At 53.9% G+C, this 16,863-nt stretch overlaps 1 protein-coding gene across 1 annotated transcript; it reads right to left on the bottom strand.

The window, feature by feature from the left end:
• Positions 1 to 986: 986 nt before the first annotated feature.
• On the bottom strand, positions 987 to 9,159 carry SLC46A1 (solute carrier family 46 member 1). Its single transcript, XM_087702825.1, is given in 7 exon segments — positions 987 to 1,564; positions 2,133 to 2,289; positions 2,521 to 2,604; positions 3,971 to 4,694; positions 4,696 to 4,764; positions 4,766 to 4,825; positions 8,864 to 9,159. Coding segments are annotated over 7 exon segments (1,470 nt in total). The 5' UTR covers positions 9,143 to 9,159; the 3' UTR covers positions 987 to 1,467.
• Positions 9,160 to 16,863: the final 7,704 nt, after the last annotated feature.

Below are 16,863 nucleotides of genomic sequence, written 5' to 3' on the forward strand. Positions count from 1 at the left end.
GGGGGGGGCGTGGGGCTGGGGGGGCGTGGGCTGGGGGGGGGGCAGCTCCAGAGTGACTGGGCTCCCTTCCTCTTTCCACCCTGTGGGGCAAAGGCCAAGATCTCTTGGGCTGCTCCCCAGTATCTGCACTGCTGGTCCTGGTGCCCCCATGGGGGGGAACAGGAGCCCCCCAAATTCAGGATGCAAAGAAGGAGATGGGCTTGGGGGTCCCAGATGGGAAGCTGCCCCCCGGAGGTTCCTCTTCCGTGCCCAGCGGGGGATGGGGGGACAGGAAGCCGCCTTCTTCCTGCTTTGACAGCCGAGACGGAGATTGTGGCCCTTCAGTCGCCAGGCTAGAAAGCGCCACAAGGGCCCCCTGATGCCCCCAGGCTAGTCTCTAGACCTTTCATGGCCAAACTAGGCAGCCTCATCAGTGCTATTAGGGGGAAGGATTTGCTCTCTCTCACACACACACACACGGCCACCCACCGCCAGTAGCTTTAATGACATTCCCCAGTTGGGTCCTGACACGTCTGCAAGACCCCCACCAAGCTCAGGGAGCACCCAGAACCCCCCCCCCCATTTCAACCCCAGGCTACGGAGATTCTCCTTCATTGGAAACCGGAAGACCTGAGTTCAAGTCCTGCCTTAGACCAAAAGCCACGTTTCAGCCAGCCGTCCTCTCAGCTCTAGGAAAGGGGGGGGGGGGAAGCAAAGCCTTGCCAAGAGACTGGGAGCAGCTGCCCCCCCCCCAGTTCACCAAAACTCAAAGGCCTCCAGGGAAACCCTTTGGGGGGCAGCCCAGATGTGGAACGGAGCAAAATCTGGGCCAGGGGTGCTATGCTACGCCACCTGGCGCCCCTTCCTAACACACAGGCTGAGCTGCCCTGGCCAGGGTGTGGCCCCTCTGCCCGTCCTCAAGGAGCACAAAGAGACCCCAGAAAGACTCTTCCATTTCCCTTTTATTGTCCCTCGGCCTCCAGGGAGATCCGCGTGGGGGCCTGGCAGGGGGGGGCTGCAGGTCTCAGCAATCCGGGCCCCCAGTGGTCCTTCCCCCCCCCTTCTCAGCCCCTCCCTTCGGTCCTGGCAGCCTCTCATCAGGAAGAGTCTCAGCAGGGCCAAATCTAAAGACCCCCCAAAGCATCCTCAAATTCCTCCCACTGTCGGGGGGCATTGGGGGTCCCTCTGCCAATTAGCAGCCCGAAGAGCACCGGGGACCCCCCTCACCAGGCTGCCAAGACTCAGATCCCCGGAGTCCCTCTGGGTTGGGACCAGGGTCTCCCCACCTGCCCACTCTGAGGCTCCCAGCATTACCCAATCGCCTGGGGAACTCTGGGAGTTGAAGTCCCCGGGTCTTAAAGAGTCTGGAGCTTTAGACACGAGAGAACCCCTTTGGGTGTTCACACAGTCCCAGGGCCTGGACCCCGATCCCTCGACCGATCCCTGCCTGGAGAAGGCGCTTTCTCTGTGCCAGGAGGCTCCGGGGATTCAGCCGTGTTGGGGGGACGGCTCGGCTTCCTGTGGTGGCTCAGGACCATCACCAAAATGCCGGTATCTGGGGGGGCCATCCTGGATCTCTATCGCCCTGCAGGGAGAGAACGGCCGCTCCGTGAGGGATCGGTGGGGGAGGGTCCCAACCACGGCCCCTTTGGATGGAGCCTCCCCTTCACTATTACAAGGCTTGAAAAATTGCTTGGCCCTGACCGTTAGTAACACGGTCGTTAAGTGAATGCCTCTGTTGTTAAGTGAACCGATGGTTCACTGTGGGCGCAGTCTTGCCAAAAGCCAGTTCTCAACAGAACCGTTGTGCAGACGGTCCTTGACGATCTGTGAAAAAGGGACTTATGACCGTTTTTCACACTTACGACCATCGCAGCATCCCCCACGGTCACATGTGGGAAAGGTGGTTTGTGTTACCGAATGGCCTTGGGCTGCAGTTTGTGCAGCCAAGATGCATCATTAACCCCTGGAACTCCCCACCACTGGACCAGAAAACAGCGGGCAGCTTTCAAAGGGAACGAAGGCAGCGCGGAAGAGAAACTGAGCCTAGGATGGCTCTGGGTCAGCCATTCCCTCGAGGGGGGACTCCAGGCTCCATCATCCCCAGTCAATCAAGCGCGGAACCCCAACCCGCCACATCTCGATTGACTCACCCGATGATGGCAGCCGGCAGGAGGAGGAGGAGGGCTCCGAAGAGGAAGGGGAAGCCCCTCATGAAGGACAGGCAGGCCGGGAACAGGGAGCTGAAGACCCCCGTGGCCACTAGGGAGCACAGCCCTTCCACGCAGGCCACGGCGGCAAAGAGCGCCCCTGGATGGAGGAGGGAGGGAGGGAAGGGAGGGGTGTCAGGCAGCCTGGGAAAAGAGGGGCCTCCCTTGCAGCCCCTTCCCAGGGGACTCCGAATCCCCAAAGCCCCCAGTTGTCCTTCCAACTGGAGGGGCCTCCGCTGGGGCAGAAGACACAGAGGTGCCCCCCCCCCCAACCCTTGGAGCAGGGGGTGGTGGAGGAGGGGGCACAGAAACCCTCCCCCTCCGGCCCTACCTTGCTCGGCCTCGCCAACCGATCTGGAGAGCTTGGAGCGGATCACGGGAGTCACCATCATGGAGAGGAAGAGGAGCCCGTATCCTGTGGAGGGGGAGAGACGGCCGCTGAGGGAGGGTAGGGGGCAGCAGCACAAGGCCTGGGCAGCCCCCTCCCTCCCAGGCCCAGCCCCCCCCCCCCCCCCGGACACACCACCAGGGCCTGCCACTGGGAGCGTGCCCTGCCCTCGGCAGCCTGGGTGGGGGCGGGACAAGGTTGCCCTGCCAACAGGCTCCTTGGCACCCAGTCTGGGTCCCCCGTGGACCCTGGACACCCCCCCCCCGGCCTGGCTAAATCCCCATTTCCCCCCCCCCCCGGTGTCTCCTGCTCTTTCCTTTCCCACCTGGGGTTAATTATTTAACACTAAATTAATAACCATTATTTAATTACCATTTAATTATTAATTAGTTTTCAATTACGTTACTAGTTAATGATTGAATCCACTGTGTTTCTATGGTTATTGAGTTTAATGCTTTTTTATGTTCTAATGTTTTTATGCGGTAAGCCGCCCAGAGTCATGGGATAGGAGATGGGTGGCGAATAAATTTCATTCATAGATAGATAGAAAGAAAATAGGAAGGAAGGAAGGAAGGAAGGAAGGAAGGAAAGAGAAAAGAGAAGAGAAGAAAGGGGAGAGGCAGGGATAAAGGGGAAGGAAGGAAGGAAGGAAGGAAAGAGAAGAGAAGAGAAGAAAGGGGAGAGGCAGGGATAAAGGGGAAGGAAGGGAGGAAGGAAGGAAGGAAGGAAGGAAGGAAGGAAGGAAGGAAGGAAGGAAGGAAGGAAAAAGAAGAAAGGGGAGAGGCAGGGATAAAGCAGAAGGAAGGAAGGAAGGAAGGAAGGAAGGAAAGAGAAGAAAGGGGAGAGGCAGGGATAAAGGGGAAGGAAGGAAGGAAGGAAGGAAAGAGAAGAGAAGAGAAAGAGAAGAAAGGGAGAGGCAGGGATAAAGGGGAAGGAAGGGAGGAAGGAAGGAAGGAAGGAAGGAAGGAAGGAAGGAAGGAAGGAAGGAAGGAAGGAAGGAAGGAAAAAGAAGAAAGGGGAGAGGCAGGGATAAAGCGGAAGGAAGGAAGGAAGGAAGGAAGGAAAGAGAAGAAAGGGGAGAGGCAGGGATAAAGGGGAGGGAAGGAAGGAAGGAAGGAAGGAAGGAAGGAAGGAAAGAGAAGAAAGGGGAGAGGCAGGGATAAAGGGGAAGGAAGGAAGGAAGGAAGGAAGGAAGGAAGGAAGGAAGGAAGGAAGGAGGGAGGAAAGAGAAGAAAGGGGAGAGGCAGGGATAAAGGGGAAGGAAGGAAGGAAGGAAGGAAGGAAGGAAGGAAGGAAGGAAGGAAGGAAGGAAGGAAGGAAGGAAGGCCAACGCCAGGGAGGTCTCTTGAGGGTCCTTTGGGGGACAGACCCACCCACCCTCCGCCAGTTTCACCTGTGAACATCAGGGCCGTGGTCCCTGCCAGCGCCATGGTGACCATCCCCAGGGCGTTAGAGAGCAGGCCCAGCTCGGCCACCCAGGCGTCCCGCAGGCACCTCTGCAGCAGCCGCAACCCTGCCAGGCTGCTCAGGTAGGTCAGGTAGTGGGCGGCCGAGCCGTAGCCGATCAGCTCCGACCGCCAGCAGAGCGGAGGGCCGAGTTCGTACAGCACCAGGATCTCCCGGGCCCCAAAGTGCACCGTCACCACCACGAAGAAGGCCAGCGAGTAGCAGAGCAGCTGGCGCCAGGGCTGGCCACGGGCAGGGCTGGCGTACAGCCGGTACACTGCCTTGTAATGGCGGAGCGTGAGAAGCCGCTGCGGCTGCCTCTGCGGCACCGACTCCCGCAGGACGAAGGCCGCGTAGAGGGCCGCGGCGAGGCTGGCTGCGAAGACCAGCCAGAAGGGCGCCACGTAGCCCTGGGCCTTGCGCCACTGACCGCCCAGCACGCTCGCCACCATGCCCGCCAAGCCCAGGCAGGCCTCCAGGATGGCCACCCGGAAAGTACGGGCCGTCCGGTCACTGACGTCGGCCGCGTAGGCGAAGCAGCCGGCGAGGATCAGGTTGTAGTCTCCGGAGAGGCCGCTCAGCACCCGGCCCACCATCAGGTACCCCACAGGCAGCTCGGCGTACATGACCACCAGGTAGATGCCGGCCTGCAGGGCCATGCCCAGCGCCGGGCAGGATCAGCACCGGCCGGCGGCCCACGCTGTCGCTCCAGGGGCCGAAGAGGGTGACTGAGAAGAGCCCCCACAAAGAAGCCGGCCAGGTTGAGGTAGAGGTTCCAGTGGGCCACCAGAGTCTCCAGCTCCTGGAAAGACAGAAGAAGAGTCGGAAGGGGCCTTGGAGGTCTTCTAGCCTGACCCCCCTGAGAGAGCAGCGGGAAGGCGGCCCTAGCAAGACTCTGGGCTGCCCCAAAGACATCGGATCGGGTTGTCCTTCTGGATGGAAAGAGAAAGAGGGGCGCAGGAAGAGCCCCAAAGCTGCCACAGGCCCAGAGGGAGGATGTAACTGAGAACACGTTGGCTTCATTCAGGCCTCTCCAGCGTTGGCCCCTTTAAGACGTGGGGACTTCAACTCCCAGAATTCCTCAGCCAGCAGATCCAGTTGACTGTGGAATTCTGGGAGTTGAAGTCCCCACGTCTTAAAGGGGCCAATGCTGGAGAGGCCTGGCCTCATCCGGGATTTCTAATCTTCCGAGACTTTCAAAGTGTCCCTTCCAAGGCAGAGAGTTTTCACCCTCCTCTTCCTCAGGATATTCCCAGCTACGGGTTGAAAGTTTCCTTGAAAAAAGTAACACGATCCTTTCTCATACTCCTGACCATTGTCACGGGATTTACATTTGGATGCTTAACAACTGCTTCAGATCTATGACGGTCGCAATGTCCGGGGTGTGTGTGTCCCACCATCCCCTTTTGTGACTTTCTGGCAAGCCAGGTCAATGGATTTACTGAACAATTTGATTCGTATTCGTATTGTATTATTTGTATGCCGCCCTTCTCCGGGAGGACTCAGGGCGGCGAACAATTCAAGGGGGGAAAAAAGGGGGAACATAAAAGACAAAATACAAATAATAAAAGTAGGCAACAGTCGCACAACCATACATGTCAAGAGGGGAAGGGAACTCATCACCCCCAGGCCTGCCGGCACAGCCAGGTTTTGACGGCTTTTCGGAAGGCCTGGAGAGAGGTGAGGGTCCGAATCCCTGTGGGGAGTTCATTCCAAAGGGCTGGAGCTGCCACAGAGAAGGCCCTCCCCCGGGTGGTAGCCAGATGGCATTGGCTGGTAGATGGCACCCGGAGGAGGCCGACCCTGTGAGATCTAATGGGTCTGTGGGAGGTAATTGGCAGCAGGCGGTCTCTCAAGTACCCAGGTCCAATACCATGAAGGGCTTTATAAGTTCACTTAGCAACTGTGGCAAGAAAGGTTGTAAAATGGTCCAAAGCTCACTAAACACTGAAGGTGTGGCTGTAAGTGGAGGACTCCCTGTCCTTGGAAAGGAGGGGGCCGTGAAGGAGGTGAAGGAAGGGAGGAGGAGGAGGAGGAGGAGGAGGAAGAGGAGGAGGAGGAGGAGGAGGAGGAAGAGGAAGAGGAGGAGGAGGGCAATTTCAGCCACACCCTCCCTAACCAGCACAACCGTCCTCAGTGCCGGCAAGGGCCTTGGACTTTCCCCTCCCTTCCTCCTCGGCCTCCCCACCCCCACGGCCCCTCCCCCTCCTCTCTCTGGAACCCTCCCCCCACCTGCTCCCCCCCTCAGAAGGGCAGCCAGGAGGGTGGGGGGGCAGACGGGGGTCCCAGGGAGGAGGGTGGGAGACCCACGCAGGTTATTTTTTTATTTCCCAGTTTAAATACAAAAACTCCCCCCCCTTACAAAAGTTTGTTTAGGGACCTTTCAACGTTTCAAGGGCCCTGAGAAAAGGCATTCTTCATACTTACGACCATTGTCACAGGCTTTACATTCAGACGCTTGGCAACCGGTTCATATCTACGACGGTCGGAATGTCCCGGGGTGTGTGTGTGTCACAGGATCCCCTTTTGCCCCCCCCCCCCGACGAGCCAAGTCAATGGGGAAGCCAGGTTCACTTAACAACCTCGTTACTAATTTAACCGCGGTGATTCACTTAACAACCGTGGCAAGAAAGGTCGTAGAATCTCACTTAGCAACGTAAATTTGGGGCTCAGCTGTGGCGTAGGCCGAGGACCATCTGTACAAACCGTCTCCCTCTCAGGCACGTGCAGTTAAAAGCATAAAAACACAACCACCATGTTAAAAGTGCAGTGCGTGTAGTCCTCGACGTACGACCACAATTGAGGGCAAAATTTCCTTTGTTAAGCAAGTCGGTAGTTAAGCTATTTTACGACCTTTCTTGGCCACTATTCTTAAGCGAACCACTGCAGTGATTCAGTTAGTAACACGGTTGTTAAGTGAATCCCCAATTGTCGTCACCGGTGTGTTGAGTAACAACAACGAATCTGTGCACCTGGGTGGTTTTCAGAAGGTGTGGGTTCTCCGACACCTGGAGGGTTTCCAGAAGAAACTGGACAGAGCCATCAGCCTGGAGTGGAGTCGGCTCTCCTTCATGCGCCGAGTTGGACTAGATCAGTGTTTCTCAACCTTGGCAACTTGAAGATGTCCGGACTTCAACTCCCAGAATTCCCCAGCAGTGGTTAGGACAGTGTTTCTCAACCTTGTCAACTTGAAGATGTCCGGACTTCAACTCCCAGAATTCCCCAGCAGTGGTTAGGACAGTGTTTCTCAACCTTGTCAACTTGAAGATGTCCGGACTTCAACTCCCAGAGTTCCCCAGCCAGCATTCGCTGGCTGGGGAATTCTGGGAGTTGAAGTCCAGACATCTTCAAGTAGCCAAGGTTGAGAAACACTGGACTAGAAGACCTCCAGGGTCCCTTCCGAATCGGCTCTTCTTAAATACGTTTTACATTTTCAAATTTTGACATTTTATTCCACTGCCTCCGTTATTGTTGTTATTATGGGCTACCCCCGGCAGCCCTGGAAACCAATATGATGAGGGAACGACGGTGTGGGTGGGTTATATCTTTTCATATATACAATAATTCAAAAGTAGGAAAAGAGGAATGTATTACGAGGAAAGTTAATAGCAGTAGTAGCAGTAGACTTATATACCGCTTCATAGGCCTTTCAGGCCTCTCTAAGCGGTTTACAGAGAGTCAGCATATCGCCCCCAACAACAATCCGGGTCCTCATTTTACCCACCTCGGAAGGATGGAAGGCTGAGTCAACCCTGAGCCGGTGAGATTTGAACCGCTGACCTGCTGATCTAGCAGTAGCCTGCAGTGCTGCATTTAACCACTGCGCCACCTTGGCTCTATTAATGGCAATAAAGGGTTAAGCAAAGTTCCTCCAGGATGGGAAGTATGTCTGGGCGAGAGAATATCAAAGATGTTTCTCAGCCACTTTCCCAAAGAAAGAAAATTCCTGAACATCTTTTTGGGGGACCAAAGCTGCAGATTCCAAATAGCCCCGAAAAGAGACGCACAATCAGCGCATTTTGACCCTTGGGCCAGTGGGGGGGGGGGGGGCGATGCTGAAACAAGCCAGAGATCAGGCTGAGATAAACCAGCATTGCTTGTAACAAGAGAGTTGGAGGGAGGAGAAGTCTAAACTTCCATCTAAACTCGCTTCCAGGGGGGCTCAAGGGGGGGGCTTGGAAAGGAGCCTGAAGGCAAAAGAAACCTTTTCGTGTGGTCTCCGCAGAGTTTGCCCAGCAGGGCCTCAAAGGCTCCTCAAACCCACCTGAAAGCAGCTTCCCTGAGCCAGTTAAATAAGCTGAATGGACCCCAGCAGGCAGGTAGCTTGTCTCTGAGCGTGGAAGCTCCATTCTTATTGGGCCTAATGACCCCCAAAGGCTTTCAAACAGCAGGAAAAGGCCTGGGAGGGAGGGAGGGGGGACCCCCTGCCCTACAGGCCACACCAGAGTCTGCCTTTTATCTCAAGCAGCAGAATAAACTGACTAGCAAGAGCTGGAAGGGACCCTGGAGGTCTTCTAGTCCAACCCCTGCTCAGGCAGGAAACCCCAGCTCCTTTCAGAGGAAGCAGACTGGGCATCCAGAGGAGTGAAGAGGCCGACCTGCAGGGCTGACCTTAGAGCTACCGACCACCGAGAGAGGCATTTCTCTGCCGCCGCTCGCCCTACAGCCGGGGAGGGAAGCATCCAAAATCGGGCAACCGGCTCGAGCACGAGCCCCGCTCCCTGGCCTGGCCCTTCTTCTCTACCCCTGGCGGCGCTGACGGGGGAGCTCCGGGAGCAGGAGCAGTCTATCGGGGCCCATCCCGGGCAAGGGGAGCGGAGGGAGCCGCGCGCGGACGCACCTGGGGCCCGGAGCCGGTGAGGTTGGGGCAGCCGCCGGGCTCTTCCGCGGGGCCGTGGCCGGAGCCGTTGCGCGGGGCCAGCCGGTCCCAGAGCAGCTGCGTGCAGAGCGGCGCCTGCAGGGCCAGGGCCAGCGTGGCCAGCAGCAGCACCGGCTCCACGGCGCTCAGGCGGCGGCAGGGCGAGCGCGGGCGGGCTGGGCACGGGGGGCCCGCGGGGGTCTCCGCAGCCCCGCGGGAGGGCTCGCCCGGGAGGCCGCCCGCCGCCGCCTCCTCCGCCATGGCCGCCACCGGGCGGAGCCCACCACCCTCGCCCCGCCCCGGGGGGTGGCCGGTCGGCGGGCAGGGCCAGGCGGAGGAAAGGGCCGCCCCCGAGCAGGCGCGCCTGGGCGGACTCCCGAGTGGGCGGCCGGCGGGCGAGGCTGAGGGGGGCTGTGGGCGGAGCGGCGGGGTCCGGGATGGGGGCGGGAGGGGGCTCAGTTGGGGGCTCCTCCCCGGCGCTGCCGTCGCCTCCGAGGGGCCTCCGGGGTCGTCGGCCGGGTTGCTGCCCAGGACTCCCGGTGGGTCCAGGACTCTAGGGAAAGGCTTGAAAAGCGCCAGTGCCCCCCATTGCCCCCCCCCGGCCTCCCTCTGGGTGGAGGAGCGGGCAGGAGGGACCCTGGAGCCAGCAGGGGAAGGGGAGGGTCCGAGGGCGTCCCGGGATCTCCGGCAGACCAGGCGGCCCAGGCAGGGCAAAGGTGGCCGAAGGAAGAGCGACGTCAGGACCACGGACAGATCCCGGTCCTCTGCCGGCTCCTCCGTCCTGCAGCCCCCCTCCCTTTGCTTAAAGGGGGATGTTTCTCAGCTGGAGGAACTCTGGGTGGTCTCCTTTCCTTTCCCCACAGCGTCTGCCCCTTTGTCCGTCTTGCAAAGGAAGAACAAAGTTCCCAAATGTAAATTCTGATCTTTTCTCTTTTTTGGGGGGGGGGGGTGTAGGTTGGTGAGTGGGGGAGCAAACAATGGCAAAGAGCCTTTTAAATGGAAGGTGTAAACTCTCTTTGTTTCTTTAGCCATCAAAGCTCAATCCAGGCATACCCCAAAAGTTGATGGAGGAGGAACGACAGGAGCCCCTTTACCCAACTGCCATTTGCATCCGTGGATGTCTTTAAACTTTGATTGGTTGATTTCTCATCTTTATTATAAAAAAAAAAGCTCAAGCCATTGGACGATCATAATGCTCCTCCCTCCTATCTTCACCACAACCCTGTGAGGTAGGCTGGGCTGAGAGAGAATGATTGGCCCCAAATCACCCAGCTTTCACGCCTAAAGTGGAACTAGAACTCACCACCTCCTGGTGATTGGTCCAAAGTCACCCAGTTGCTTTCACGCCTAAGACAGAAGTAGAACTCATAATGCTAGAAGGGAATATAACGATGATGGAGTTAACTGAAGCACTTAAAAAACCAAATAATGGAAAGGCTCCAGGTCCGGATGGACTGCCAGTGGAATTCTATAAGACATTACAGGAATCCTTGAATCTTCCACTGCTAGAAGTTATGAATGAAGTCATGTTAAAGATGAGGATACCCAAATCGTAGTCGGGAGCACATATAACACTGGTGCCAAAGGAGGATGCTGACCCACAACAAATTAAGAACTTTAGGCCTATTTCCCTGCTAAGCTCAGACTATAAAATCTTTGCTTCAATATTGGCAGAAAGGTTTAAAAGATACTTAAATAATTTTATTCACCCTGATCAAAATGGGTTTCTGCCAAAGAGATAAATTAAAGATAATATGAGAATAATTCTGGACACTTTGGAATACTATGAGGCACATCCTGAAAAACAAATGGCTTTGATATTTTTAGATGCACAGAAAGCCTTTGACAACGTGAATTGGCGATTTATGTTATTACAGTTGGAGCCAATGGGCTCTGGCAAGAAATTCATTCAAGCCATGGAAGCTATATATCATAAACAAACAGCAAAGATAATGATAAACGGAGAATTAACAGATTCTATTGACATCAGGAAAGGGACAAGACAAGGTTGCCCACTGTCACCCCTGTTGTTTGTGTTAACGTTAGAAGTCAGAAATATTAGAGAAGAAAAAGATATAAAAGGAATGAAAATTAAAAAGGAAGAATACAAACTGCAAGCATTCGCAGATGATCTGGTTTTCATCTTAGAGGATCCATTAGAAACAGCACTTAAATTGATAGAAAAGATAGAGGAATATGGAATAGTAGCAGGCCTGAAAATAAATAAAGATAAAATGAAGATTTTGACAAAGAATATGTTACTAAGACAAAAGGAAGAATTGGCGGAAGCGTTGAAGATACAGGTCACGAATAAGGTTAAGTATTTGGGGATATATTTGACAGCAAGATGCAGTTCACTTAAAGAGAACAATTATCTTAAACTCAAACAACAGATTGTGACGGACCTGGCAAAATTTACATCTACCAATAATAGGGAGAATACCAACAATTAAGATTAATATACTACCTAGGATTTTATATTTGTTCCAGACAATTCCAATTAGATTAGGGAAATATTATTTTGAAGATCTAAATAAAATAGCGTTGAGGTATATATTTGGTAGGGAAAGAAAGCGAGAATAAAATTAAAACTGTTGCAAGATGCTAGAACAAGAGGAGGATTTGGTCTGCCTAACTGGGAGTTATATTATCAGGCAACAAGTTTGATGTGGGTTAAGGAATGGATAACACTAAGAAATTCTAGATTATTGACTGTAGAAGGACATGATTTGCTGTTGGGATGGCAAGCTTTCTTATGGTACAAGGGAATTAAAACATAGGGGTATTTCAGAAGACATTTTATACGCGAGGCTTTGTTATTAAACTGGGAGAAGATTAAAAGGCATCATTATTTAAAAATTCCCGTATGGTTATCAACTATTGAACCATTTTCATATCCAATAACATACAAAAAGGAACAAACAGATATGGTGAAATATTGAATGCAAAGGGTAAACTTAAATCTATACAAGAATTGGAAGAACAAGGTATAAGGATGAATTGGTTTTCATATAGAATGTGCAAATACATTCTAGATATGATAAAGATCTTAAGATAGAAGGCTTTTATGACAAATTGACAGATTTAGATAAAATCCTGACAGGTACTGATGAAAAGGTAATTAAAAAACTATACAGATATTTATTTATTAAATATTTATTTGTTTGTGTTTGTCTTTAAAAAATAAAAATTCTTTAAAAAAAAACACCACAGTTTCTACTTATCGTACATAGCTACATTGATTTTATTAGCACATCTCATATCCTCCTTTATATATTTATCTATGTATCATCCCGTTCCAATTTTAAAATCCTCAAAATTTTCTGTTCCGACCCCTTTTCCCCATTTCCAACCATTGATATATTTTGTTCCAAATGTCACAATATTCTGTCTGGTCTCTATTTTTGATTTCTACTGTCAGTCTGTCCCTTTCTGCACAGATCAACATTTTATTGATGACCTCTTCTTCGGGGGGGGGGGGAGAGGGGGGCATCTCTGTTTTTCACAATTTTATGCATAGACCGATCTTGCTGCGGTTATGACATGCAGCATTAAATATGTCACTCCTTTACTATATTTTTCTTTTATTATTCCTAATAGGAATAGTTTTAAACCTATCTTTTGATCTAACATCTCTTCCAACCACGTCTTTCTCTGATGCCAAAAATCCTTGTCTTTTGTACAGATCTCAGTTCCCATCTGCTTCTGCTTGTCCTGCCCTCGGGGGCTTTGGGGAATAGAGGGAGGAATCCCCTTCTTTGTGGCCTCCTGATCCCTTCGGTAAGCGAATCTGCATGGAGGGACTTCTCCCTCTGCGCCGGCCGCTTGAGAGAGGAAGCACGGGCTGCCACAAGGCCTCTGCTTTGCCAAAGGTGCTGGCATTGCCCCAAGCAGACACTAGAGTGCGGGCAAGGTATGTGCCAGGTGTGTGCTCAGCCGTCCCCTTCTGCTCCCAGGCTCTTCTCAAGGAAGCGCCGGGATTTCCTGAAACAGCCCCCAGCCCCAGAGGGTCTCCTGCCATGGTCTGCCAAGGGGTGGACGGGCACTAGGGCTCATTCTCTGCCCAACATTGCTGCCCCCTGAGTCCTGCCTGCAGATGCACCCTTGATGGGATGGGTGGGCTTCCCCGCAGGCATCCTGCAGCCCCGCCATACAAGGAGGCCTCCAAGGAAAGACTCCGCAGCCATTGGCACCACGACTGCAGAGACAACGTCCTTCATCCGACAACCGCCAGATTTCTCTTGGTCAACAGGACAGGGGTTAAGTTGTGAGCTTTGCCCCATTTTACGACCATTCTCCACACAGTTGTTAAGTGAATCACTGCAGTTGTTAAAGTTAGTTGCAAGGTTGCTAAATGAATCCAGCGTCCCCATTGGGTTTTGCTGAGCTGGTCCTCTACTTATGACCACAAGTGGGCCCAGGATTTCCATTGTTAAGTAAGGAGATTTTATTTTTTTGCCACTATTGTTAAGGGATTGAGTGCAGTTGTTAAGTGAGTTGGATGGTCCTTAAGTGAACCCAGCTTCTCCCATTGACTTTGCTTGTCGGAAGCCGGCTGGGAAGGTCGCAAATGCCAGTCGCTCGATGCCAGGGGGCTACAACCCTCATAAACAACTGCCAGTTGCCAAGCCCCCCCCCAATTCTGATCAGCTGATTGTGGGGATGCTGCAACCGTCGTAACTATGAGGACCTGTTTTAAGTCGTACTTTTGTACCTCTGAATGGTCACTAACTGAATGATTGTAAGTTGAGGACTGCCTGTAATACACCAGCCCTCTAGGGCAGGGGTCTCCAACCTTTGTGACTGGTGGGCTTCAACTCCCAGAATTCCTCAGCCAGCAGGCACATTTCCCAAGGCTGGAGTTGGAGCCCCCTGTCCTGGGCTACCAGGGCCTTTCCTGACAGCCTGGAGGCCCCAAGACCCGGGCTGGAGGTTGCAGCTGAGCCAGGGCCAGGCGGAGGGACTGCCGTCCCACTCCGAGTGTTGCCTCTTGAGGAAGCAACATCGCGGGGTCAACGCCCTCCCGGACTCGGCCCCGTTGCTCAAGGGGGAAGCGGAAGGGCTCGTCGGCCAATTGCGGCCTTAAGTGGGGCAGAGGGATGATGGCAGGGCTAGTCATGCCCTCGCCTAGTTTACCCTGGACTAGGCTGCTGCACAACGTCCCGCATGGAGCTGCAATAGCAATAGCAATAGCAGTTAGACTTATATACCACTTCATGGGGCTTTCAGCCCTCTCTGAGCGGCTTACAGAGTCAGCATATCACCCCCACAGTCTGGGTCCTCCTTTCACCCACCTGGGAAGGATGGAAGGCTGAGTCAACCCTGAGCCGGTGAGATTTGAACCGCCGAACTGCAGAACTGCAGTCAGCTGAAGTGGCCTGCAGTGCTGCATTTAACCACTGCGCCACCTTGGCTGCCTTGAGGCTGCCATAATTAATGCAAAAAGCAGCTTCATGAACATAAAACGCCCAGATCCTACATGGGCAGCCTGAAGGTCTCCAGGGAGAATCCTGGTTTTGGCTTCTGATAATCTACATGAAACAATTCCTCATTTCTGCGAGGTGAGGGAATCCCCAGGAAGCTGACTTGCCAGCTGGGCCTTCCAGCTCTCAAGCCAGTTGGCAGTGGGCTTCTCCCGAAGGAGCCCTGAGTGGCACTGGGCCTGAGTTGAGGCCGGACTCGCCCTCCCCCCTCGCCCTCCCCTCCCTTGGCCAATGAACCCAACTGGGGCTGTTTACAGCGGTAATTGCGGCTTGTAAAAATTAAATTGACACTGTTTGCCCTTATCAGTTCTGAAGAAAAGGGGGAAGATTGGGCAAAGGCTGGTTTCCTTGAGACGGTTGGCGCATTGCCCGTCCTCTGCTGCCAGGTGCTGATGCCACAGGAAATGGATGCAGCTTCCTGGTGGCGTGAAATTACAGAACGATCAGGGATCAGAAGGGACCCTGGAGACAGAATGCCAGAGTTGGAAGGGGCCTTGGAGGTCTTCTAGTCCAGCCCCTTGCTCAAGCAGGAGACGCTGCGTCACTTCAATCGTTGTCCAGTCTCTTCTTAAAAACCTCCGGTGACGAAGCACTCACAACCTCTGGTGGCAAACTGTTCCACTGGTTAATTGTCTTCACAGTCAGGAAATTTCTCCTGGGTTCTAGATCGCTTCTCTCCTTGATGAGTTTCCACCCGTGGTTTCCTTCTCCTAGCTTCTGCTGCTTTGGGGAGGAGGTTGACCCCCTTCTTCTTCTTTGGGGCAGCCCCTCAAATACCGGAATGCTGCTCTCCCATGTCCCCTCCGGTCCTGCTTTTCTCTAGACTTGATGTACTCAATGCCAGCGTCCATTCTTCCTTACGTTTTAGTCTCCAGGCCTTTCATCCTCTTCGTTGCTCTTCTCTGCACTTTTCCCAGAGCCTCCACATCTTTTGGGTGGCCAAAACTGGGTGCAGGACTCCAGGCGTGGCCTTACTAAGTCCCCATCCGCCGGCCAGTGTCGACTGGCGACTACTCAGAGGAGAGCCTTCTCTGTGGCTGCTCCGACCCTCTGGAACGAACTCCGCGTGGAGATTCGCACCCTCACCACCCTCCAGGCCTTCCGCAAAGCCCTTAAAACCTGGCTGTTCCGACAGGCCTGGGGCTAAAGAGCTGTTGCCCCCCGTCTCGAATGGTATGGCTGTTGTGTGTTTTTAAATTATGCATTGTTATGCTTTGTTTTTAATTTTTTTTGTCTGTATTCCCCTTCTCTGGTTGAGTTGTGAGCCGCCCTGAGTCCCCTTCGGGGGAAAAGGGCGGCATATAAATGTAATGAACTGAACTGAACTGAACTATAAAGCTGTGCTAACACTTCATGTCATTTTTGATTCCATGCCTCTGTTTATACAGGCAAGGGAGAAAAGGGCATTTAAAGATACAGAGAGCCCCCTAACCTTCACGTAGCCACCCCAATTAAAGCGGCCCACCATGGGGGTCCCTAGAAGCCTTTGGGAAGGCTGGGGTGAAGGGCAGTCTTCCTTGCCCCCCCCCCCCCAGACGAGGATGCCAGAGGTTCCCATAGCCCCCCCGAGAATGGGAGCGCAGAGGCCGAAGCGTCTCCTTCACGGCTTCTCCTCCCATCTGGACTTTTGATCCTCTCTGGCAAAGTCCGCCTTTCCTTCTTCCCGCATCCCCTTCAGCTGCGGGAGATAAGAGGCCCCGAGCAAGGTCGGACTTTCCCAAGAAGAGGCACTTCCTGCTCGAAAGCCCTTCGTCCCGGGGACACCACCGACCGGACCCTCGCTACCATATGGCAGAAGACGCTCCTGGCAGTGGCCCATGGGCACAAGGGAGGGAAGACACAGCCCTGCCTGGCCACCCTGGAGAGGGAAGGGAGGGAGGGAGGCCCAGGGGACACCTTGGTGGAAGAGGGTCAGCGGGGAAGGGGGTGGGGAGGGGGCGTTTTTGGGCCTAGCCCTCCCAGAGACTCACTGCCAGTCAGAGAAAGCAAAGTTCTCCAGGGGGAGGGAGAGGAGATGACCCACCCAGCCGAGTGGAGGGAATCTTCCTTGGCGCCCTCTGAGCTTGGCTGCTTTCTTGCAGACGTTTCATGACCCCACTAGGTAATTTCATCAGTGCTACAAGGGAGGAGGGAGGAGGAGGAGGAAGAGGAGGAGGACTGTGTGGTCGTTGGTGTTCTCTGAGCTTGGCGGCTTTCTTGCAGACGTTTCATGACCCAACTAGTTAACTTCATCAGTGCTAGAAGAGAGGGGGGAATTCCAGGAGGAGGAGGACTGTCTGAGGTCCTTGTTGCTCTCTGAGCTCAGTGGGTTTTTTGCAGACGTTTCATGGCCCAACTAAGTAACATCATCAGTGCTTGAACAGGAAGGAGGGGGAAGAGGAGAAGGACTGCGGAGTCCTTATTTATCTTTGAGATTGGTGCCTTCCTTGCAAATTAGGTCACATCGTCCACAAGAACAAGCTGATAGCTGGATGCAGCTCCGGAAAGGTGGGATTTGCC

The sequence above is a fragment of the Thamnophis sirtalis genome, unplaced genomic scaffold, assembly GCF_051295495.1.
Source record: "Thamnophis sirtalis isolate CommonGarterSnake01/CBP01778 unplaced genomic scaffold, rThaSir2_p1.2 scaffold_17, whole genome shotgun sequence".
Taxonomy (NCBI): Eukaryota; Metazoa; Chordata; class Lepidosauria; order Squamata; family Natricidae; genus Thamnophis; species Thamnophis sirtalis.